The sequence below is a fragment of the Colias eurytheme genome, chromosome 17 (genome assembly GCF_061535395.1).
Source record: "Colias eurytheme isolate Ceu_HAF_F1 chromosome 17, ilColEury1 Martin Lab GWU primary, whole genome shotgun sequence".
Lineage (NCBI taxonomy): Eukaryota > Metazoa > Arthropoda > Insecta > Lepidoptera > Pieridae > Colias > Colias eurytheme.
This window is the reverse complement of record NC_142996.1, coordinates 8,057,151-8,084,447: the sequence shown is the minus strand read 5'-3', so window position 1 is coordinate 8,084,447 and position 27,297 is coordinate 8,057,151. Positions and strand designations below refer to the sequence as shown.

The 27,297-nt window shown below is 34.6% G+C and overlaps 1 protein-coding gene across 1 annotated transcript; it reads left to right on the top strand.

The window, feature by feature from the left end:
- Window positions 1-175: 175 nt before the first annotated feature.
- Window positions 176-23,073, top strand: SCAR (wiskott-Aldrich syndrome protein family member 3 SCAR). The gene is made up of 10 exons (XM_090111949.1): window positions 176-373; window positions 11,039-11,200; window positions 11,563-11,714; window positions 16,754-17,022; window positions 18,601-18,781; window positions 19,454-19,585; window positions 20,141-20,303; window positions 21,179-21,300; window positions 22,028-22,240; window positions 22,827-23,073. Exons 2-10 carry the CDS (start codon window positions 11,079-11,081, stop codon window positions 23,015-23,017), a joined length of 1,545 nt encoding a protein of 514 aa, XP_089968075.1. The 5' UTR covers window positions 176-373; window positions 11,039-11,078; the 3' UTR covers window positions 23,018-23,073.
- The last annotated feature ends 4,224 nt before the right edge of the window (window positions 23,074-27,297 follow it).

Genomic DNA, 27,297 nt, shown 5'->3' with positions numbered 1-27,297 from the left:
ATTAGATGCAATCACAGGATGCAATACTACCTATATACTTTTTAATTGGTATTTTTAATGTATTTTGACCATATTTTGACTGATATTCGATAAATTTTAAGACTTTCGATTCCCGACCACACTACTATACAGTGTTGTCATATTTCAAAATGTACATTGTACAATTTTTAAGTTTTATAACATCAGCGCTGCCATTTTCATTTTGTGGCACGGTTTTATAAAGCGGTGGTCTTTGCTAATATCGAATGTTACTGGTTTTGCTCATTAAAGAGACAACATAATATTATAAATATAGTTATCTATTGGTGAAATTCAAATAAGTTAAAGTTATGTGTTAATACCAAGTAATTGTTGACTTCCTTGAGTGGAACTGGTAAGTACGCCTTGTATCAATATTTCACTTTATTAGGCCGCTTACTTTACGTATTTTATTGAAAATTTAATAGCAACATATAGAAAATGTACGATACCAAGTTTTCAAAAATGTTTTTCACAGAACCTGAGTTTTATATCACTTATGTCTAATAAGTTAAGAAATGGGCGTAGTAATTGGTAGCAACAATCATAATATCGTCACCCGCTCCGTATTAGCTCTAATGATTATGTTCCCTATTTGCTATGTATGCATTATAAAATTAATTTTTAAAATCTGACATAAAAAAAAAATAACTAACAAAACTTTCATTTATAGCAGTACAATATTGCTAAACTATGTATGTGTGTAAATAAAAACTGATTATTTAAATTTTCCTGAAGTGGATAAAATTTAGGATGTGGACCGTCGAGTTGGATCTCAGCGATTTTATAGCAATAAGATAAGACTCTGAGAAGTAATTTTACGAAGTTTCAACCTGCGACGCCGCTTATTTTTTTTATAATAAAATAAAAAAAATTGTTTAATTTTGTAATAATTTTCGTAATTTTGACGTTGACAGATGCCTGTCACTAGCAAAGGATTCACTTATACAGCTTTAGTTAAATGTATTTTTATCATAATAATCCATACTAATATTATAAATGCGAAAGTAACTCTGTCTGTCTGTCTGTTACTCAATCACGCCTAAACTACTGAACCAATTTGCATGAAATTTGGTATGGAGATATTTTGATACCCGAGAAAGGACATGGCTCCCTTTTATTGCAAAATATGTACCACGGGCGAAGCTGGGGCGGACCTCTAGTACTTTATAAAATACATAAATTGATAGTAATATTATAAGAATTTATCACAAAGATCCTTTTGAAGAGTTATTAAAAGCTGTGGAGTAAGTTTATAGAATTCAATAAATTTTTATTACATGAAAATAATTGTGGATTATTATATTTCCTCTAAAATATAAACATATTGGATAATAAATAATAATAACAACGCACAAAGTTAAATAAAGTATTTTAGTAAAGATAAAGACATTACACAAAACACTAGTTTAAATATCATCTCGGCTATTAATTAATAATTCAGTTCAATTACATTTCATTCTAATTCAATTTAAGTTAGTAATTCTAACAATAACAATTATGGGTAATGTAACACACATAAATCCATTACACAAAAGATGAACAGTCACATAACCAAATCTGTCAACCCCGACTCCATGTGGTCCTTACGCTGATACCCCTAGAGTGTATCTAAAAAATCGGAAGCGCGGAGGGAGAGCAGCCCTCACCCGCTGTAGCTTAGTGCAGGCACCGTACGAGCCGAAGCGGCTGAGGCTGGTCGCCGAAGGCGACCAAACAGCTGAAGCTGCGTAGGCGAGTTAGGTGCCTGTACTTAGCTACGCAAGGGTGATAGGGCTGCACTTCCCGCAGCGCTGGAGCAGAAGCAGAAGCAATATAGTGAAACTGGAGGGAGTTTGGGAGTGGAGGGAAAGGAAAGGTTTATCCTACCATCCATTATTTGTAACTTTAGGCCCAATTATAACCTCAAACTTTGACCTTGAATATCTCAGGAACTACTGGTCTGCGCCGGTGGGGGGTGGTACCTAGGAGTTCCCCCCGACCCCCCCTCCCCTTCCCTCCCTCTCCCCGCCCCCCCATTGACGGTCCACATTCTAAATTTTTACCTAATCGCTCATATTCATATCAATATTTACTAGGTACTATGAGCTGCTCTCCGCAATAATAAGCCTATGTTTTGTGGTAACAATGTAACTTTTTAATAATTACAATATTTTCCTCCTTTAAATTAGTGTACATAATATTATTTCTGGATAATATAGAAGTATAAATTGTTGCATGTTTGTAAATGTTTTGAACTTGTAGAAACATTATAAAACCATTGACCAGCTTATTCGCAGAACTATTCTGTCGGAACCAAAAATTGGAAAGAATAGATAAAGATTTATTTTATTGTACTCTTTTTTTAACAATTGTGATAGGTATTACTTTAGCATGCAGCTTTCATATGTTTATAGTACTTATATTATACTAGAGGTCCGCCCCGGCTTCGCCCGTTCTACATATTTCGCAATAAAAAGTAGCCTATGTCCTTTCTCGGGTATCAAAATATCTCCATACCAAATTTCATGCAAATTAGTTCCGTAGTTTAGGCGTGATTGAGTAACAGACAGACAGTCAGAGTTACTTTCGCATTTATAATATTAGTATGGATTATTATGAATAATGTGACTAACAACTATAAAATGTATGTTTAATATATGTGCATATAAATATCTCACATTGTAAAATAACAATGAAACAACTTAGTAAATATTTATCTTAAGAGAGATATGTTTGTAGGTTACTTTTTTACATATTTGGTAGTATTAATTGTTTGTTATGATTAAGACCCGGATTAATAAGTATTTACATATATTTATTTGAAATTGTTTTAGTAATAATTAATCATGGTGTCCACAGTAAATGTGTTATTTAAATCGTGAAAATTTAGGTTTTATTTTCCATATTTTAAATGAAAATCCATATACCACAAATATCAATAAATGTATCCATATTTTTATCAGCGCTAGCGTTTTCTAAAAATTCTGGCAAAACCGCAGGCACTACCTATCTGTATGCGCATCATTTCCACATCCGGAAAAAATTAACAACATGCTGTGTGAAAGATTAGAAGCATTCGTTCATATAAAAAGCAATTCTTGTTACTTGTGTCCAATCACCCCTGTTCACAAATACCTAGATTGACGATAAAATATTATTAATGTAAAAGGTTTATGTTCAGATGTTTTGTTATGAAACTCATTAAAATTGATTACTAAATTTTAACACACATTGAGATAATCCCCATTGAATCTTCCTGAGTTTGACATGCTTTCTAAGTATTAGTAAGTATATGTGATTTCACTAAAAATACTAAAATTAAAATCATTTTTTGCTTATCCTTAATGCGGTAAGTGCTGTACCATAAGTTATAAAATTCTCATATCACTGTGTTTGTGTTTTTGTTTGTTTTTACTCTGCCAAAGCAGGAAGATGAGATTGTTACAATTTTTAATTTAGGCATATAACAGTAGGTGTGAAAAGATTTCGTATTATTGGATATGCCTATGTGCTAAAACTAAAAGGGTCTTGGCAGAAGAATGTTTGCCAGGTCAGGTAGTATTGTTAATTAATTATATTTAGTTTAGTTTATATTTATTATTATTTAGAGTATTCCAATTTTTTTTAAACTCTGGCTTCTAATATATAGAAACAAACCTTTCAATGTAGTTAACCAATTAGCGCAATAATGCACCCCTAAATATGCAATCGGAAGAGCTATTGCCCCACTTGATGACGTTTCGGCGTATCGTGCGCGCATGCAGAGAAAACATGTCGTATAAAAATGATATTAACAACTACCGTGAACAAAATGCGATTATAAGCGTCGTATGTGTGCAATAAATTGTAGTAGCGTGTTACATACTGCCTTGGAATACCGAAGATTTTTTATCGGCTTAAGCCTAGCTTACATTATAATCTATCTCCGAATAAGGTAGGTATCTGAGTAAGGAGATGTACAATGGTTTATCACTTTACTTTAGTATGTATTATCGATGATTAACGTAACTAATATTATAAAAAATAATTACGAAGTTAGAAAGTATCAGAATAAATTACTCATATTTCCCGCATTTACGTAAATTCCTCATATATTGTGTAGCCGGGGCTTCTCCATTCAGCGATGGGCGAGATCTTACTGAAATTTATTTCATGGTCATACATTTTAAAGAACATAAATTTCACTCAATGAACAGGAATTACAGTTGCCTATGCGCGTTTATTGCGATCATATGAGCTGAATTAATAAATATACCTACTTACCGTTTCTTGAAATAAATTAATAGGTAGGTATACAACATAATATATATGTGTCAAGTTTATAAAAATACATTTATTTTTATACTATGCAGAATATACTACGATTTTCGGTGCATGTTTCAATGTTTTGACAAACAGGCGATTCCTATCTTTGAACACTTAGCATTCAGAAGGGGTAAAAATCTGAAAAATGTATTCACAAGCACCTAACCTAAGCACAAAGTTGTGCGAGCAAACCACTCTGGGCCCCTCTAACATCTATTATTTGCTCGTAAGTTGTAGTCAAGTATAAAGACTGCGTGACTGGGACTGACGCGAAATGACTCAATATTACTGATAAGCCGAAATAATACTACCAAATATATAAAGCGGGGCAATTAAAAACAAGATAATTAGTATTTAATGTGAGTATTTTTATATGAATCTAAAAGTCTGAAGTTGATCTTCAAGAATTTTAACACGAATAAAGAATAAACCTAGACGAATTAGGTACTACTCTCATGTTTGGATCATAATTTTACAAACTAAACAAAATGCGTTAAAAACCTAAAAAATAAAAGAAAGACGAGGACAAAAAATCGAATAGATTTTGGTAGTATTGAATTGAAATCTAATTCACCTTTACTTCCGTTTATATTTTGTATCAATTATGTAATTGTTACTTTCTTTTGGTCTCGTAATACCGTAAAATACGAAAGTTAGGGATTTACGGCAATATTAATGAAAATATTTGCATTATTCATTGATTTGTAACAGTTTACTTCCGCTTAAAATTAATTTTGTTATATCACCTGATGTTAGTTCTTTGATACACTTGTTAAATGGTTCATAGACTGGCAGCAACCGTAATAAAATTATATTTACTGTGTCTATAAAGACAAAGAGGTCAAAGGTCGTGTTACTCTGTTAAAGCCAGCACTTAGCCCCGTTCATAAGTTTCCTCTACGTTTATACTTTATAGAAGGAAAAAAACGTTATGGTGGAATGGTGTTCTAATTAATATTATGTTCGTGGGTAGCATTTTATATAACAAGACCATAAAACTTATCTCAAATTAAAACATTGTTTACTTGACGTTTGTATCGTCATTATTTAGCAAAGTCGATGACATCACTGATCACAGCATATTATGTCAGGGTTAGGTAGTAACATATTAAAAATATTGTAATTTTTAATAAAATAAAATTTATGTTACACTGGTTATTGCAGGATAAATACGACAAATTGTTACGATAAATATCCCATTAGATATTGTTAACTAGTACGCGGACGAAAATAGAATAACAATATTGAATATGTCTACAATTGTATAATGCAAACCTTGACATTTGACATTACTGTTACATTCAATTCTTTGGTTATCTCACATCTGGCTCTTAGAGCCTATACGCACTATGCGGGTAGCCGCATTGCGGGTAGCCGTCCGGCTGACCGCAAGCACAATTATGTACGTAACCGCAGACCGCACAGTGCGCATAGAAATGAATATTACGTACATAATTGTGCTTGCGGTCAGCCGGACGGCTACCCGCAATGCGGCTACCCGCATAGTGCGTATACGCTCTTAGACCTAAATAGTATCTTTATAAATTGTTTGGATTCTAATTTCTATGTATTGTGCTAAACTGTTATGGTACATATTAAATTAAAAATGTTGTTAAGCATGAAACTTTTGAAGAATCTACCATACAAACATATTACATCAAAAATATTTTTGCATTAAATGTGTATTTTATGTGTCATTGACCGCATTATTAGTTAACACGATCGCCAACGTGTTGAATTACGAGATTATCTTATCAAAAGCAGGATGGAAGCGTTTGTGAGTTGCATATAAATAGGTACTAATTTACGTTCATAACTCATATTTTTATTTATTAAGAGTAATTTTAATTATAATGAATAGTGCAGGCGCTGCACCTCGCATTCTGTAGCTCTAAAAGGACGCATCAGGTTGAGTGGTATGTCGAAACTTGTTTGCCTATAAATAGGAATTTCCCACATAAATTATTCGTCTCTAGTTTTCTTAAGATTCCAGGATTAAAGACGTGACAAGGCTTTTACGTGTAAGCAAATAGCTTATGGTACGGGAGCTATTAACGTTAAAAAAAAAGTCATTTTAGTATAGTTGGTTTTTTGATATACTGTTCCTCTTGCTATTTCGGTTAGAGTCCGGGCTGTCTGGCTGGTCGCAGTGGTTGCGTTTTTTAGTGCGCATCTCATCTGCACAGGATAATTTCCTTAATTTAAAGTCATTTTTTAACGCGTAATTTTTAATATTTTGCCTTTAGATAGATCCATCAGACATAATTTTTTTATTGCAAGACGTTTTTTTCGTTGTTAAATAGGTGCCAGACGCAATCTTTTATTTCGTTTTTATAAAAAATTCAAATTATTTTAGAATGTCTGTAAATTTCATATTATGTTCTTCAAACATAATATAATCTAAAATTAATTAGCCAGACGCTAATTCGATTGTTAAGTATTAAATAATGTGTATAAATAAAAAAAAGTAATGAAGCATGCAGCTCATCAGCTAGTGTATTTTAACTATGCGACAGGAAATAATTGCAAGAATACAATATTATTTACACTTGTTCTTATAAATAAAAGCTAAAATGAAAAAAAAAACATAAAAGTGAAAAATAAATTAAAGTTACCATACATTGAAAAGATTGGAATAAAAACTATATCAATGAAGGTTAAACAATTACATTGTTAAATTTAAAATAAAAAATTGAAATTAAAAAAGGAATTTTAAAAAGTTGTCATTCATAACATCTGTCTTTTAAAAGTTCTAACAACCGTTTTCGGGATTTTAAGATTCGGGTAATAGAAATTCGAGTTTTTAATAGGTTACCCAAATGGTTACCTATCTTAATCTCGAATTTTAATATTCCGAATATCATAATCCAGAAAACGTTTGGACATTTTTTCATAACCCCGAATTTTAAAATTTCGAAGTTTTGTTTGCCATATAATCGCAACTCCGAATTTCATTTGCCCATTTCTTCATTTGTACGACGTTTTACAATCCAGACGAATGAGTTCCAGACATACGAAATCTAAATGCACAAAATCCAGATGACCGTAATCCATATGCACGAAAGCCAGATTTTTAAAACACAAATTTTTGAAATACAGTTGATTGATATCCAGACAAACAATGTCCAGATTTTTGAAATTCAAATAAACGATATCCAGAAAAACGAAATCCTTCCAGGGGGTCGCAGCACGAACCTAACCTAACCTTCTGAATAGATTTTAACACTTTAACCTTTCTGTAATGGGCAAGTGAAACAATAGCGAGTCGGTTCTGGCACTCGCCGGCCGCTGCCGCGGCACGCTCGCTTCGCTCGCTCGGCTCGTGCATGGGAGGTCACAGTTCAAAACTAACCTAACCTACTGAGTCGAATTTGACACTTAAACCTTTCTATAATGGGCAAGTAAAACAATTTACTTACTGGTAATGTTTATTTTCAGGCAATAGTAAAAGGTATAATTACGATTGTATGGGAACCAAATAAAGAGATTATGAAAATCTGGCAATAGTTTATCTGCTATACGATTATATGGGAACCAAATAAAAAGATTATGAAAAGTTGGTAATAGTTTATTTGGAAAATGGTACTATGGGAAACAAAAAAAAGTATTCTGAGAATCTGGTATAACTATATCTGGATTATGAGAATACGGGAAACAAAATAATACTTTTTAAAAATCTGGTTTTGGTGTATCTGGAAATTGATTCATCTGGGAAATTAAAAAAGGAATTTTAAAAAGTTGTCATTCATAACATCTGTCTTTTAAAAGTTCTAACAACCGTTTTCGGGATTTTAAGATTCGGGTAAGAGAAATTTTTTCATGGCTATTAAACCTAGTGTTTATTTGAGACTTACAGTATACAATAAGTTTGATTTGTTTACTTACTGCATACCTCTGAGCTCTGGCCATATAAAGTGGCACAGTAAAATCAACAGCCCTGCCGTCATAGTTATTCATGGAATCTGAAATTTGTTACACTATCTGGGCAAATCCATCGCAAGTGTGGTGATGGTGATACGTTTAGAAGAAATTGAAAATGTAGTATGTAGGAAAATGCTATGTATATATTTTGTGTTATCTTTTAGCAAAATATTCGAAAACCATCTTGTTTGCTAACAGTTAAAAAATAAAATGAGTTAGTTATCAGATTTCCTTATATTAATTAATATAATTTATATCAAGTCATATTTTAAAAAAGTTTCTCTGACATGACCAGCTTCCTGATTTATGTCCTCAATTAATACTTTCGCAGATACCATAGTGTCTCCCACGTTGCATAATTCGCTGCATTGCGTCACTAGCTCTCGGTTTAGAGATTTATTAGTTAGCAGTTTAGATACCGGTTTAGTTAAACGTTAGTTTTATTTTTTAGCAACTGTGTAAGTGTAACGTACGTAACTCGACTGTATTCCTTCTTCTCCAAATATATTATATTGCTTTATCTCAACAGTGCTGTTAGTACCACTGTATGAGTATTCTAATTCTAATACAGGAAAATAGCATTGAAATATTGTGGGATTTTAATAATAATTCAAACCGAATAAATTGATAAAACAACCGCTTGAACAATCGTCAAATTATACCCTTTTCGCAATAAAAAGGCAATGACCTTTGTCCCGGTCGCGGTAGTATTAAGTCTATAAAATATTTCACCCCGACGGATACAGCGCGTTCTCTAATATAATTGGGTCAGGAAGCTATTGTGAACGTCGCCTGTTTTCGAAAAGCCACAAGTCACAAGTGTTCCGTGATATTCGCGTTAACTCGCCAATTTATTGTAATTGCACGGTAGCAATTAACGGATCGTGTAGTCGCTGCTTATGCTAATTAGACCCCGCCAACCACGATGGTTCCTGTACAAATCTCATTACGTATTCCGTTTCAATGCCTTCCTCATTTTGAAGTTAGTGCCCTGTATGATTTACAATAACATAAACAACTGTTAATAATGGATGAGGTTACCAATATCGTGCAGTTGTAATATTATTATCAAGTTGTGAATGATTCATGAAAACTTTGCGCAATTTACCTATAATTAGGAAAATACTAATAAAATTCCACCTCACAAGACCAAATTTTACCATAACTCGTTTCATGTGCAAGCTATACTCTTGTGGAATGCTCTTCCAATAAGCATAAGACGCGCTCAAACACTAAACATATTTAAAAAACTCATATTTGACCATTTCTTTAATCAGCTATAATATTTGACATATTATATTTAGATATATATATATTTATTTATTTATTTATTTATTTACTTATGTATATATATTTATATATTTGCATGTATGTAAGTATGTGTATTATAGTCTATATTTTTGTATTAATATATGTATATAATATAATGTATTAATATCAGTATTTATACCTGTATAAATATATTTTTATTTTTATTTTTAGTCTGTTTTCTTTTTAATTGTATTTAATTAAAACACCACCTATCTCATTCGATTTCTTAAAACTAATCCTATCCAAAGGTTGCCTGGCAGAGATCGCTTGAAAGCGATAAGGCCGCCTATTTAACATGTTGTATCTGTCTTATATGTTTTTTTTTTTCCTTTTCTTTTCTTTTCTTCTGTATGTGTGTGTTAAATAAAGAATTTTGTATTGTATTGTATTGTATTGTAATACTTGCGTCATAGTTCAATCAATTAACATTATAATTAAATTTATAGCGAAAAAGTATTGGATATGCAATGAAACAAAATCCAGCAATCTCATCGAAAACTCTTATTAAAACTAACATGTATTTCTAACTTAAAAGTTGGCTAATCAATAAACATGTTCATATTCGAGTTGTATAACTTATATGAAACGAAATAAGAAACTGCTTTCTAAACGTATTATTCGACAAAACTCCACCAAAGTAATCAAATGAATGTAAAGATAAAACTTTATCAACTGATCTACTACTGCAGTTGAGTATGATTTTGATATCATTAAAAGTCCATTATCTCTAATGCAATAACATCGTAATTATACCAGATTTTTTTTCTGGTACCTACGTAATATATTATTTCAACTTTGTGAACCATCTCAACAAAAAAAAAAGAAATCATGTATGATGTACTTAGTTACAATAGTAAGGTACAAAATATTCGTCTCTCTTTTATAATTCCTTACATTTACCAATCCATTTATCTAAGGGTAAGGACATAATATGTACTAGTAAAATCTTCGCTATTATAATGATTATTTCCAAACTCTACTTATCAGTTTAAATAATATCTTATTGATTCAGAGTGTGGAATCTGTTTAAAATTATAAGAATGCATTTTATGTTAGCTCGCTGCAATGTTTCATCCCCTGCGACCTTTTCATAGTTACAGCCTACAGGGGATGAAATGCAAATAGGAGATGTGAGAGATTAAAATTGCTTTCGACTTGTCAAGTGAGTGTGCTAATTCCGCTCATCATAATTCTCAATGGTTTTATGTCTATGATTTTCAATGTACGTTATTTTTATAACGCTCTCGCTAGTATAATAACAATCCAGGATATAACGCTAAAGGATGTTTCCGCGTTTTTTATTTTTCTTGAATTATAATTCCTATCATCTAAAAACAATTGGTTTTTCTGCCTTATCATTTCAACCACATAACACAGCTCGCTGTTATGTGGTTGAAATGATAAGTTTATTTTTTTCATTTCAGTGCTCGTGTGAAGTTTTTAAATTGAGATTTGCGCTAAAAAAGGGTTGTGTTTTTTAACGTGGCTGTATTCATTCCAGTAATGTCCATCGCTAGTCGGTAGCGGGTAGCGCGGTCGCAATGCCGCTGCCGAAGCGCTGCGTGGAGCCGGTGCACGTGTCGCGCGGCACCGTGCCCGAGCGGCTGGCCGTGCCGTCTGAGTTGGAGGCGGTCACTAATGGCACCCTCGCTAATACTGTCAGGTGAGTTGAGTCTTGATGGGAGTATGACGTGGCTTTTGCAGTAGGGAGGTGGAGAAGATGAAGAATTCACTGCCTGTTATTGTCTCGCGTTTATTTTTATTTAATTTTTTCAGCATAATACATGTCTGTTGTGACTGCGTAGTGACCATACACTAAAAAAAGAGCGTGTGACGTGTGTTCCGAGCACACGTGTCAGACGTGAAACTTCTTTGATAAGATTCAAAGATATTGAAACCTTCGCCTTACTCCATGATGTCTCAACGCGCCTAAAGAAGTTTCACTTCAAAAGAAATGACACTTTTTTATATATCCTGTTTTATAAGAGAGAGATATTTTTGTAAAATACACCGTAAACGTTACAGGCAATTATCATCCCTCTCGAAACATGCGGAGGACATGTTCGGTGAGCTCACGCGCGAGGCGACCGGCCTAGCGGAGCGCACCAACGTGCTGCAAGCGCGGATAGACAGACTTGCCATCAAGGTGACGCAGTTGGATTCGGGAGTCGAGGAGGGTAAGATAAAATGTAAACATTTAGATCAGTATTTCAGTATGGTACTTGATGTCAGAAATAGCGCGGGGTGTCCCTTAGACACAAAACCGAAAGAGTAGAATGATTTCGATAGTTCTGGCGGAATCGCGGGCGAAAAACGCGGGTTCGAATTCCGCCCAGTGATTTTTTTCAATTATTTTAAAATTTCGCATTTATAAAGCATTTAATTTGATGTTCTTAAGGGCTTGGTCTAGTAGTGCAAACAAATGCATCCTGTCATCCTATATGTAAATAATACAAATGTACTAAGGGAAAGTTGCTCCACTTAATTTTTAAAAATTAAATCATTCGTATAATTTAATATTCGTAATAAGTACCAAAAATGACAATTTGAAACAATTTTCGTGAAAATTACACCGGGTGATTTTTTTTATCAGTACACAAGATTTGCGAATACTTTCTATTGATATCTTCAACTTCATGTTTATATAACTGATCAACTTATACAAAGAAATTTGGACGAAATATAAAAAAAAAATAAGCTTTCCATACAAAATGCATAACTCTATACATTTTTTTCGACCTAAGTTTCTTAGTGAAAGTTGTTCAGTTTAACTAATAAAACGGATAAACAAATTTTGTATATAATGAAAAAAATGTAATGTTTGTGTTAAAAAATTATAAAATAGAAAAATACGCAAATGAAAACAAAAGATATTTATTTCTGACTAGCTTCCGCCCGCGACTCCGTCCGCGCGGATGTCAGTCTTCACGTCTTCTACAGATTTATTATATTATCACTACATAGTATAAAACAAAGTCGCTTTCACTGTCCCTATGTCCCTTTGTACGTTTAAAGCTTTGAAACTACGCAACGGATTTTGATGCGGTTTTTTTAATAGATAGAGTGATTCAAGAGGAAGGTTTTAGTACCTATATAATTTATTAGGTTTTAGACAAAGCGGGCGAAGCCGCGGGCGGTAAGCTAGTGTATAATATATATGTTATAGTCAAAGTCCGATACACAGTCTCTTCGCGGAAGGACTGGTTTATCCTAGGTTTGGCCAAAGCCATCAGTCAATCCCCGAAATACATTTCAATTTCGCCCTTTGCCTGAAGTATTTTTAGTCAAACCCAGGAGCTCCTAACTTTTCAGTCAAACGTCGAAAGTAAATTATTCTGTTTCGGTTTTGGCCTAGTCAATCCTAGAAGCGACTGCAATTCTTCTAAATTATTAAAACAATTAACATTAATGCCTCACCATGTCAGAAAAATGATTAATTTGTCACTTTAATTACCTAAGAAATTATTAAAACAATTAACATTAAAGTTAATGCCTCACCATGTCAGAAAAATGATTAATTTTTCATTTTAATTACTTAAGAAATTATTAAAACAATAAACATCAAAATTTTAAAAATGTTATTTTTTTATACTTAATCTTATACAAACTAACCTCCGTATATTCCAAAGCATTTATTTATTTATTTATTTTATACTTTATTGCACATCGTACAAAAGGCGGGCCTAATGCCACACGGCATTCTCTCAAAGCATCTCAAATATAAAAGTGAAAATCACGTAAGCTGACCAATCAGGTGTCAGAACTGGCAGAGTTAAGCGGTTCTTAAGACTTGAAAGCTGCTTAAATGATAAAATGCTTCCAAATATACGAAGATAAGACACTTCATACCTATATCGGAGTTTGACTCGTCAAACCCCGATTTAATAAAATTGTGTTTTGACGTTTGCCTGACCAAATTAGTCTCTCCCAGGTTTGACGAAAATTGTTTAGTCAAAGGCCGAAAATTTACATTTGTTTGGGCTTTGACTAAGTCATTCAGTCTGACCTGAGGATTGACCAGTCCAACCTAGGAGCGCCGGAGCTTCGGAGTTTGCCTATAACATATAGATTTATATTTATAAACCTAATAAATCTTTTGCTAGCATTCTGATGCTTTATCGGTTGCACTGGATTTATCTCTTTTTTTTCAATCGCTTGAATGATATAGGATGGGTCCTTGATGGCATCGAATGCTGAAGTCTCGAATCAATCAATTCTGACAGTAGGCAATTTATGTAAAATCTTGATAATGGTCCATCATTTTATTTTGCCTAAACGTTACATACTTTTTTATATACTCTATTTTTAACGAATGATTCATTCCAGTCCAAACAGCAAATAAGCAGACTTCTGCTTCTGCAACGTTTAGTTGTCCCTGAATTTGTAAAAAATAGTCATGATTCTTATCTATGACAAAAGTGTTATTTTTTGCATTGTATTTCAAATATTAAATTTTTTTTTAACCGCATCTTCCGCATTCATGTCTTTTGCCGGAATTAGACATTTAACTTCTACTAGTCCCATTTTCCCTTTTTGATATGGGAGTGTATAAAGTAATTTTTTTAGATATTCCTCGTTATACTTTTAAAAAGTTATTATTGTCATTTTGCTCATTAGGTAAAGTAATTTCGATATCAGTTTTAAGTTTTTTGATACCTGCAATAATAACGTCATAATCGCCTGCACATACTTATCGATTACACCCTGTATACAATCCACCATCCACATTCATAATGTTTTCCTGTCCTCCTCTCCTTTACGCTGTTCACCGATACATTTTAAATGAGTAAATCTGCTACCACTGAAGGATGTTTCATTGTGATCAGCAAATTTTCACCACTGTTGTCGATTATTTGTTTTTCATTTTTAATCAGCAATTGGGAATCATCAGTTTTGTTTTTTGCAGATTGGTGATGTACCCTAACAATACGTCGAAAAGAGAAAGCATCAACGAATTATCGTTTTCGTCCTCTTTTTTTATTCTTCGCGTCTCTGTTACTTCTGTTTGTTTAGTTCTCAACACCCACTGAATTTTCTATGTTATTGTGATCTTCCATTACATCTGAGTTTTGATGATGTGATGATAATCCATTCGTTTTAATATTGGTACTTAGAGTTGGTAGACTAAACTAGAAATGGCGGACTAAATTTGTCAGCGCGTCTGTAAGATCAGAATATAATACCAACATCCTGTATTTAAGTTACAAAATTAATAATCAAACAACATGCCGCTACGTTGAAAATGACTAGAAGAAAAAATTAAAACACCTCGGATCAATTTTGGAGTAAACAAATCATTTTCCCCGTATGGGGATTTCCCCGGATGAACTTGGGAAGTTCAAGTTCTCAATACAAGTTTATATTATATTTCGTATTTCTCAAACGAAAAATAAACATTTTTGGAACTTCAAAAAAATTATATTATAAGAAAATTTATGAGCTTACTTTAGTTTTAAAGAAATATAAATCCCTTTACTGACACCCCGTAAAATAAAGAAATTGTTGCCAATCACCTTTGCAATCTATTTGGTTTCATTAACTTTATGTTCGAAAGTAATTTTTTTTTCTAGTAGTTACACGCGTATTTTTTTCGTTTATTTTCCATATCGAAATCAAATGTTTAAAAATACGAATATTTGCACAAAACTAAGATAAAAATAATCAATTAACAAAAATATTAAATTTAATGAAGTAGAGCAACTTTCACTTCGGTATGAAGGAAAATCGAGCGTAGAGCACACGTCAGAACGCTCCGGCCCAAGGAGCGCGACTAAGGGCGCTTGTGCACTACAAGGAATTTTACTGTCCGGCATTCCGATTTTTTACGGTCCGGTGTGGCATGAAAAAACCGATGAATTGCTTGTGCACCTGTCCGTCTTTACTCGGATCAGTGCGGTACAGTTCAAGGAAGTATGGCGGTATAATGCTATCATAAATGATTGTTTTCGCATTTTACAAGAAACGAGTAAAAATATAGAAGGTGAAATATTATATTACTTCGTTATAATAAAAAGTAAAGTTCCGTAAGAGATTTAAAATGCGTGTTTCACTTATTTATTTTAATCGGTGACGAGGAGCTAAATCTATTCCCACTTGAACTTTAACTTACCAACACTTACTTAGATAATAATTATAGGTCAATGCTTGGTCAATGTATATAAAATAACAATACCGACTTCTCAAATCTCATTGCCAGCTAAAAGAAAGTAAAACAAGAGCTTGCTTTCAATTGGCATATGCAATAAAAAGAGTAAAATCCAAGGAAGTGGGCACTCGAAAACAATTATACCTACAGCGACTCGTAAACTCAAAAAACCATCCGGAATAGGGAAAAGTAAAATGTCGGACAGTAAAATTACGTATAGTGCACAAGCTAGTATATAGATTAATTGCGTGCCATACCGGACCGTAAAAAATCGGAATGCCGGACCGTAAAATTCCTTGTAGTGGACAAACGCCCTAAAGAAATTCGCTAGGATTTTTCCTAATTATTTTAAATATATTTTAATATTTAAAGAATTATCAAAATTCAAAAAAAAAAAATTTTAAAGGATTAATACTCATTGGTCTTCAACCAACTCGAATAAATTAATGGAAAAAATAACTTTTAGCAGTATTTATCAATAGATTTTGTAAGGCAAAAAATGGGAAATTTAATGAATTTATAACGTTCTAATTAAGAAAATCATGAGTTTTTCGGCAATTGTATTCAGCAGTTTTTAATAACGACTATATAAGGATAATAATGTGCTGATCAGATTGTGTAAATTGTAATCGGTTGCAACGTAGTGAGTGCACAAACTTAGCTCGAAATGTCTTTGGGAGAAAGAGACTTATCTTGAAGGCCTGATTAAGGTAACATCAAGTTACTTTATAAATGTGAAAAAATTCACGCGCATTGCGTATATAACACTAATTGATAAACAAGAAAAAAAAATTCAGTTTATCATTTCATTAGCCGGGAAAAAATTGTCAAATAACTTGTTGAAAACGCAATTTTGCTAGACTGCAGCCTTAAACTAAAAATATCAAAGACATGGTACTTGATGTGCTCCTTGAACTTTAACAGATTCGCACTGAGGACATTTTGTAGTATGTTACGTCTATGCTTTAAATTATAAACATTTACAATTTCATTCATAAATTGATTTCAGAAATTTTCACAGTGACCTTTTCACACATACAATCTAAATTGTTTCGTTACTCTTATTTCCAGTGTCCCTCCAAGATATACAAATGCGCAAGGCGTTCCGTTCGTCTAGAACGTTCCAACAGCAATTGTTCTCGCGCACCACAATGCCGTCGGCCATGTTGGCGACTTACGCCCGCTGCGATCGGCCGCCGCCGTTAGAAAGGCTCAACGAGTTTAGAGATGACGGCCGGGATGCGAGAAAGTTCTATACGGACCCGGATTACTTCTTCGAACTGTGGCGGAGGGAGATGCTGCAAGATACGGAGAGGATTCAGCATGATAGGGGGAAGAAGGTAATTTTGATGCTTGATATTAACTTGATATGTTTGAAATGTTCCCGATATAAGGGATCACATACATATCGGTGGTAAATGTTAAAAATATGTTATGACGTTTCAAAAGTGCTTCTAGAAGAAGTCTAATTGAATAAATAAATGTTTGAGTTTGAGTTTATCATATAAAAAATTTAGATAATATTGGATCAGCCAGTACAGCATTTAGTAATGTTTGTATAAAAAGCATTAGAAAGATTATTTTTGATGTTGATATAGTGTAAATAATACTGTGAAATAATTTCATTTCATCAATCCAGTATGATAAAAAGCACTTGAAAAAAATGTTATTACCACATCAGGCAAAAGATTTATTTATTACGTGTAGATTTACACGTAATTTGCTCATATGAATATGTGAAATCTATCCACATAATATTTATTAGATGCCTTTCGTATCTCGCCTCAATGTCATAAAGAAGCTGTATAATTTAAAGTCACGTAACCACATAATCAATGATATTACTTAGCCCATGCTAATAAAGACAGGCTTCGTATTCATATTGAGTCGTATAACCTCGGCCTAACAGTTTTATTTAGTAGCCATTTAACTTCAATGCATGCAAATTTGAACCCTAATTTAGAGTAATAAAGCGCATGATTAACGTGCGTCAGCCACACAGTGGCAATGCGGATGGTCACATTTTATTCTAAAACGTATGCGAATCCCAGCCTTATATGCATAGCAATAAAGCGCATTATACAGGGGCGTCAGCCACGAAATAGCAACCCAGATGATCGTGTTTTATTGCAACCCTATATCCTATACCCATAGCAATAAAGCACATTATTCAGGTGCAGCTAAAACGCAGAGGAGTGAGGCTACGTATTAATCAGCTTCACGGTGGAATGCGCACCCTATCACGATAGTAATAGAGCACAATATCTAGATGGACGTGTTTTATTGCAACATGTATGCAAAATTCAACCTTATACTTATACTATACTCTGTCCATTATATTATTTGCTTTTTGACAGCTTCACGCCTATGAAGGATTGTATTGTTTAGGTTAAAATGTCATACAACTAATATTGTACTTCATGGACAGGCCCCGCCCACTTAGTGATGTCTACACAGAATTATTCAATGATGGTTCGATAGATTATAATAATCGATAGAAATACTCTATAAATATATCCCATACAGAAAAACTCTTCTATTATGTTATGTACTTTAAACATAAAGACAACCAAATTTTAAGATAGAAACCAATAAATAATAAATAAATATTAGTTTAGTTGAGTTCATAAAATGCATTGAAATGTGGTCTTATTATTACATATCTTATTAGTACGTTTACGTTGTAATTATTATTTACGTACCTGATTCGATTTATAATAATATTTTGAATTTATAATCGGAATTGTATCACAATCGATAATCTTTAGGACATCACTTCTGGTATCACCCGTCGAGCTGTCAAAAGGCAATTCTTATAGTGGACAGACTATAATAGAGAACATTATCCAGGTGGGCGTGTGCCCAACACGTATCCGAATCCCAACCTTATTACCATACTAATAGAGTTCAATATCCAGGTGCGGCAGCCACGCAGCGGCAACGCGGAGGGGCGCGGCGCGAGGCGCGTGCGCGTGCCGCACTCGACGCGCGACCGCCAGAAGGCGGAGGTGGTGAACCGCGGCGAGCACATCATGGCGCCCACGCAGCTGCGCAGATACAACATCGAGCCGCAGTACCGCCCCGACGCGCTGTACCAAGGTGACATTTATAAAATACTAGCTTTCCGCCCGCGGCTTCACCCGTGGTACCTGCATGTTTAAACTATCCTATCTCTCAAGTTGGATCGAACTGCACATGGTGTGCGAATTTTATTATAATCGGTTAAGTGGTTTAGGAGTCCATTGAGGACAAACATTGTGACACGAGATTTATATATATTAAGACTAGCGGTCCGCCCCGGCTTCGCCCGTGGTACATATTTACGTTTTCTCTACATAAGAACCATCCTCGTACTTCAAGGAATATAATAAAAAAAGAATTATCGAAATCTGTTCAGCCGTTCTCAAGTTATACAAGCTATATCTCAAGTTATAGCGCTTACCAACACATTTTGGGATTCATTTTTATATTATAGATTTACTTGAAAACTTCTTGGATTTTAGCAGTAGAAGAAATGTGTTGTAATTGTATTTTTAAATAGTTGTAAATAAATAATTGTTATTGTTATATTATATTGTAAGATGACAAGATTAAAAATAAAATTGATCCATTTCTGCGATATTATGTGATTAGTTATGTTTATTTCATGTTTTAATAATTTACACACAGCATACTACCATTCTGTACGTAAATTGTTAAGATACGAAATAAACACAAACATTAATAAACATATTTTTATTACATTTCTAAATTTTGGTATTTTTATTCTAGCGACTACAGTTACGGATGGCGGTTATCGTACGCCACAAAATAGGCCACCGTCATCGCAACCAGCAAGACCTAATTCTATTGAAATTGAGAATCAACAGAATAGGCCATCAAGGCTCACTGGAAATGGACATGGTATGTAGTTTACTAATTTATGTATAACTTTTGCTTGTAACAGTGGTATGATGTTCATATTTTCGAGAAAAATGTTATGCATAATACATAACATACATGACATGTTGTTAGTTTTTTTTGTTAAATTTTATAAGCATTAAACCTCTCTTTAATATTATTTCATTATTTTTCCTTTATCTCCCTATATTTTTAACATTATTTATCAATTGTTTATTTATTTTTCGGCCCTTTAGAGGCTTTGGCAGAATATCAGCGTCGGGGTTTTTCAATCCCGACATTCATGCTGAGCCAAGGCCTGTTTGTAGAACACTGTGCACATTAAATGTATCCGTTTCTTTAAATATACTGTGTGTATTGTTTCTGTTAATTGATTTTATGTTTTGTGTTTATATTATGTACCTATTTTTTTGTGTTCTATGAATAAACGAGTTATCTATCTATCTATCTTTATCGCTTATGTCTTTCCCAACTGTGTTATTACAGTTAACGCGTTATTATAAAAACTTGTTTTGTGTCATGACGTGTCTATAATCTATAACACCATACAATTGTCAGTGGTGAACGACGAGAGCCCGTACGGGGGGGTGGAGCCGATATACGGCGGCAGTGTGGCGGGCACGCCGCGGCGCGCGCGGCCCTCGGTGCCGCCGCCCGCCCCGCCCGCGCCCCCCGCGCCGCCCGCGCCCGCGCACGACGAGCCGCACCACACGCCCACCAGGTATATATGAGTTACTTGCTGTGCTCCGTGGTTTTACACGCATTTATTTATTTACTAGGTTTCCGCCCGCGCAGTCGAACAAAAACCCGCATAGTTCCCATTCCCGTGGGATTTCCGGGATTGCGTCATTTTCCCGGGATAAAAAGTAGCCTATGTCCTTTCTCGGGTATCAAAATATCTCCATATCAAATTTCATGAAAATTGGTTCAGTAGTTTAGTCGTGATTGAGTAACAGACAGACAGAGTTATTTTCGCATTTATAATATTAGTATGGATTGAGACAGAATCATTCTTTGTACTTACAGTAATAATACCAAAGCATACATAGAATAATACATGCATTGCTCCGCTGCATTGACTATCATCACGATAAGACAAACTTAGCGTGATGATAATATATAGCCTATGGCCTTACTCGATAAATGGGCTGACCAAAATAATTTTTCAAATCGAACCAGTAGTTCTTGAGATTAGCGCGTTCAAACAAACAAAGAAACTCTTCTTATTATCAAATTAATGGCGATGGTACCTCACTTTTGCGTAATATGTTCTCCTTCTCTCTGTTTCTTTTGAAAATATTTGTCAAAAAGTATGAAAAATGTCCAAAAATGTATGCAAGTGGTGAAACCGACCATTATTACAAAAATTAAAACTTATATTATCTTCTTCTTCTTATAATATAAAAATGAATCCCAAAATGTGTTGGTAAGCGCATAACTTGAGAACGGCTGAACCTATTTCGATAATTCTTTTTTTATTATATTCCTTGAAGTACGAGGATGGTTCTTATGTAGAGAAAACGTAAATATGTACCACGGGCGAAGCCGGGGCGGACCGCTAGTTCTAATTAAATTAATAATGCGTAACTGTCGCAGATCAAGCCTACCACCGCCGCCGCCGCCGCCGGACAGCGCGTCGCCGCCGCCCGTGAACGGCACGTCGCCGCCGCACCGCACCGCGCTCGATGCGCACTTGGATCACATGCACGCTGTTATAGGTACGTACAATACAAATAACTCATTACATGAATTACATTTCCAACAGCCGGAGGCCCCAAAAAAAAACTCAGATGTACTAAAAACTACTTTTAATAGCTAAAATGAGACTTTACACCCATGTCTGCACGATGCAGACCGGAGTTAAAGAATGAAATTATACATTTTAATAATTATAAAGACGAAAGCTTGGATGCTAATTCAGGGAAATCGCACCCACATTCTATTCCCGTGCGAACGGCGTATTCAGCAGTTTCGTATGAAGGCAGGGCCGTAACTCGTATAAAAAGTGTTTCTATTTGTGCAAAGTTAAGATTGATAGATAAACATGAATAAGATTTAATACACATTTTAATTATTGTACAGTTGTTTGAATAGTTATACATATTATATTTGTATTTGAATTTCATACAAAAAATGTTATATACCTTCTTAATACAATCAATACACTTTTGTAATAACTCAGGCCCCGGAATCACAGACACAATAGAAAATCTATTGTGTCGCGGTCGGATCTGGCCGTTTGGGGCTCAATGGGTTAAATAAAATTATTAAACTCGGATCATATTGAATTTAAACTCTTTTGTGGTATTCAATATCTTTATAGACTCACCATTTCAACAAAATAATGTCTGTGTATTTTGCTTTGAATATAATAAAGCCAATAATGTATTTTCAACAAATGTCCTCTACTCACAAATTCTCATAAGCTTACCCATTACGTACCAGGTATGATGTCAAACGAGGAGAGCCGCGCGCCGACCCCGCCCCCCGCGCCGCTGCTCCCCCCCGCGCCGCCCGCACCCCCGCCGCCAGAGGACCGACCGCGCCCGCCCTCCCCCGCGTCCCTGTTGCGAGGCGCCTCAGCACTCAAGCCGACGGTGGTCGACCACCACCCGGCCCCGGATCCGAGGTCCGATCTGCTGAAGGCTATACGGGAAGGTAATCGGCAGATTTGATTGTTCATAAACAAAGTCTTATCATCGTGATTTGTCAATACTTCTTCATGCTATTTTAGAAAGAAAAATTTATTGTCATAACAATAAACCACACACACATAAATCAGTAACATAACAAAAAATTTTAACTAAATAAACAACTTTACAAAATCTGCGTACAAAAATCAGAACTAATTTAAACTAATTTACATCTTAGAAACTAATTTACATCTTATATTATCACTATTTCAGGAAATGGTTCACTATTTCACTTCCTGATAAGTTGTATGCTCAATCTAAATTATTATTATTCTTTACATTTATTTTATCATTCTTAACATACTTAGGGCTGATTTTTCAATCCTTGGTTAAAACTTATTCATCGAATAATGTATAAAACTACAATTTTAAAAACGTATTGTAATTGCCCATATATGACAGTTTACGTGACATTTTAATATTATCATGTAATACTTTATTGGACGGATAAGTTTTATCCAAGCATTGAAAAATCGGCCCTTACATGTATAAATTTACATGCATAATATTTAAAATTATACTGTCAAGTTAAATGTCGTCTATCATCGCAGGTATAAAGCTGCGCAAAGTGGAGAAGCGTTGCGAAGACAACGTGGGCAAGTACGACACACTCCGCGGCGCGCCCGCACTCCACGACGTGGCCTCGATCCTCGCGCGGCGCGTCGCCGTCGAACAGAGCGACTCGGAGGACGACGACTCCGACCTCGACGACTCGGACGAGTGGACCGACTGCCGCGCGTGACGTTGCGCCTCCCCGCGCCTCGCGGCCCCCCTCCCCTACCCGGACGACACACACAGTGATAAAACTGATGACAAAGTGACTAGTGAATTCGAAACGCAAAAAATCGAAGTGAAATGTGAAAAAAGTGAACCACCCAAAATTAACTCGTTCAAAAATGACCCGGAAAAAGTGACGTCCCCCAGGAACGAAGTTGCCGTGCCGATCAGGAAGAGCAGCCTCAAAAAGGTGCCGCCGCCTATTGATTGCGACGCCTCGCCGCCGCAAGAACCTCTGCCTTCCCCTCCGAAAAATATAGTCGATATGCCTAAAAATGAATTGCCGTCGAAAGTTAAATGTTTTCCGCCCGCTAAAGAAATTGCCAAAAAGTTTTCGCCACCTAAAAATAATTCGCCTCCGCAATCCAATTCGCCTTCTAAAGTTAGTTCGCCTCCTAAACATAGTTCTCCACCTAAAAATAACTCGCCTATTAACAAAGAAGTTTTATCACCTCCTTTGAGAAATAATGTCGCTTCCCCGCCGTGGGGAAAAGTTTCTCCTCTGAAAAAGGAAATAAATTCTCCTTCCCCAGTTAGTAGTTACACTAGTTCACCACCTAGCAGTATCTTGAAGTTAAATAAAAATGATTTGCAAAATGAAGAAAATATTGTCCCTTCTAAAGTCAAAAGAGATTCTGTCACTGCAAAGGATATACCTAAAACCGATAAACTTTCGTTACCAAATAATATCACTGATAAAATTGTGAATTGTGAAGCAAATACAAACAAAGTAGAAGATACAAATGGAGATAAATCTGCTAAAAATGAAGAATCAAATGGTGTTGGTGATAAAATAAAAATTTTCGAAAAAGCTGCTGAAGATGCTAGTGTCAATGCAGGAAAATTGTCTCGGCCTGGTTCAGTTAGAGGTAGGGCGCGTATTGATAGATTGGGCTCCGATAGCAAGGAGGATTTACCACCTCCCGCCACTCCATTCAAAGATAACATCTTCTTTGAAATGGGTAATACAGATAAGAATGCAAATGAAAAACCAGGAAATTCAAAAGGACTTGAAAGACAACAAAGTCTAACCAAAGGTTCAATAAGCATGGCGAAATGGCAGTGTAACAACAGCAATTCAGTTGAAGAGAAAATCAAAAAACCTGAGCCACAAAAGATCATCAAACCCGAGTTTAAACCTATGCCCTCCCCTGTAGATGTAACCATTCGCTCGCCAAGTATCATTGGGAAGATTCCAGAGCAATTCCCATCTCATGGAACTGCTTTCCGAAACGTAGTGGCGCCCGATAACTCTCGATCAAATCCAAAACCAAATGAAGATGCCAACGCGCAATTTAAAACTTGCAAAGTGAAGAATAAAGAAAAGTACTCAGTAAGCAAAGGATCGAGCTACTTTACGAGGGGTTCAGAAGAAATCTGGTTGGTAAAGAAGAAGGACATAGAAGAGATTGAAGAGAGGGTTTTGGATTCATTCCGCCGCGCTGGCGGTAATCTTTGTATGCGAAGTGAATCTATGAGACCGTCGTCTGATGGTGGACAAGTTTCCTTCACGCATGCGACTATGGGACGCAACAAGCGTCAAATGTACGCCAGAAGTGAGTCTTTGGATCCTCAATGGGCCGGAAATCGGTCGCAAACTTTAAAGAGACAAACGTCAGTAGCTTGTACATGCGGACATGATAAAAAGGCTCGATCGAAAAGCGCAGGATCGGATACAGCAGCGAGACCTCGCTCGAAGTCACACGGAGATGATAATAATCAAAGCCACGTCCTAGATAAATATGAAACACTTGTGTAGTATCCATGTATGTGATTGTGATAGTCGACATTGGGCGACATTGGTATTTTATTGTGTTGGTAATGCAATATATAATGGGGAAGTGAATTTCTAGATTGGTGTAGTAATTGCAAATAACTATAGTATTTATGGCTATTTGTGTGAGATAAAATTTGCATATTTGATTTTAAAACAGAAAAACTATAATGGAGACTACAATGAATAGTAATTTTTTTCCTAAACAGACCATTTTATTGTTCATGAATAAATTGAAGAAAGTGTTAGGTCTGGGTATTCACCAAATACTGCGCCGATATATTTAAGGACATAGTTACTGGTGTTGACAAGTATTGCATATGTTTTAAATAATGTTAGATTTGACTGAAATGTTATAAGATCATGAACAAATACTTGTTTGTGACTCCTTCCATTACTTTTACTAGCCATTGTTCATACCTGTCCCACCTGAGCACAATCTGAATGAATGGTGCTTTGCTTGTTGAAAATATGTCTTTAAAATTTATTTTATTAGCGGTTGTGAAATCATGTTTCAGATTTTTATATATTTTAATTTATGTGGTGAGATTTACAAAGTGTTTAATGAATATTGCTGTATGAAGACATTGCTAGTCTGTTTTTATTTGAGATTTGTATTTGATTATTTAATTTGGTCCGGGAGCCAGCAGCAGATTTTATGACCAAGTTCCTCTCAAGCGGTAATTAGTAAAATGCATCAAAGTATAGTATTATGAAGCCTCGTGAACGTCAGCTGGAGCTCGGTTGGGGGGAAGAGCGGTTGTAGCCTCCCGTATCAGCTGACGGTTTTTCCACCAAGATACAGCCAGCTGACATATATATTTATCCACAGTTACATATAAGCTATCATCAGGTAAATTTTTGTTTGAGAGGAAATAACGGAAAATAAATTTTTCTTTAAATTTAACTTTCATGTTCGAGACACCAGCTGACGTATAATACACCATGTTGTAACCAGCTGACTATTTTTTTTCGTTGAGATATTGGGTTAGCTACAATTTGACAAATTTTTAGCTGAGAGGAAATGAATGAATGAATGTATTTTTTTTTCCTATGTGCGTGGGAGGCTACAACCGCCCACCCCCCCAACCGAGCGCCAGCTGACGTTCACGAGGCTTTATAATACTATACTCTCATGCGTCTGACGAATTATCTCTTGAGAGGAAATAGTTAACCAAATTTGCACCTGGCTCCCTAACCAATTTATCTGACATATAATTGTAAACAGTCAGATTTTATAGAAAACATTGTGGTTTATTTGTATGTTGCATATATACAAAGAATTTTTTATACTAATAATTTTTCAGTTGACCTGCGTAATTAGTGCCAATATTCACAAAACATACCCTTAGCTTCCATATAAGTATATTGTGTAACAGATAGGAATCCTAGTAGGTAGCAAGATGAAAAATAAATAGAAAGGAAAAGTAGCATTTTTAATTATTTATGCATTCCACAGTATTGGGTTGTTCTTGCAACTGCAATGGTTTGTTATAAATGGTAACAGGAGCAACGAATGTGTACCAAATTTATATGTAGATGTATGTAGTTAGGCTTAAGTTCATTTAAGTACCTTCATTAATTAATAATGTATATGAAACAAATGCTACCTTATAATATTTCATTAAGTGAGAAGGTAATCGTCAAATTCAACGTAATTATCACAATTATAACGCTGCATTCGGCACGTTTAACATTTTGTAATCTATTTAGAATGTAACGTCGAAAATTTTTGTATCAGTATTTAAAATATTTGTCAAAATATCTAAATATCTTCAAATAAAGATTGTATAATCGTAATTATTTAATGATGCCCTCATATGCATTCAGTAATACACCATTGTATGTTTTGTAGTATAGTAGTATACATATACGATCACGATTAGTGCTAAGTATGTAAAGTATAGATTAAGGAAATCAATAAAGCATGTTTTATATCATGTAGATTGTGTAAACGCATCTAATGGCCATGTGTTGGCGAGCTAATTATTTATTTGCAATTTTTTTTTAATCTATAGTTAAATGTTTTTAATTTTTTAATGTTTATAATAATCGGATGACCGTTTGTCATTGTAATCGCTGAAATTTTTACGTTCCGTTATTTGCGTAATTGTTTTGTGGTTTTAAAAATAATGCTTATAGGATTATTATGCTTGTTATATATGTTTTGTAAATAGACACACAAGTGTTTAAAAAGCCTGTATGTTGTGCTTTGTGTGGAGGCATTCATATTTTTAAAATGAACAAAACAATCTGTAAACCTAAAAGTGCTTTGTATCCCTGGACTAGCGTCATTTCTATTAAGAAAATATTTTATATCTTGTTTATTTGCTAATATAATAAAATTATTAAAAATAAATAACCAGCTGTTTTTATTTAACATACGCAGTATAAACCCTAATCTAAATTTTATGTTAAAATAAAAAAAAAAAAATAAGTTCTATTATAGGTAAACCAGAATCTGATGGCAA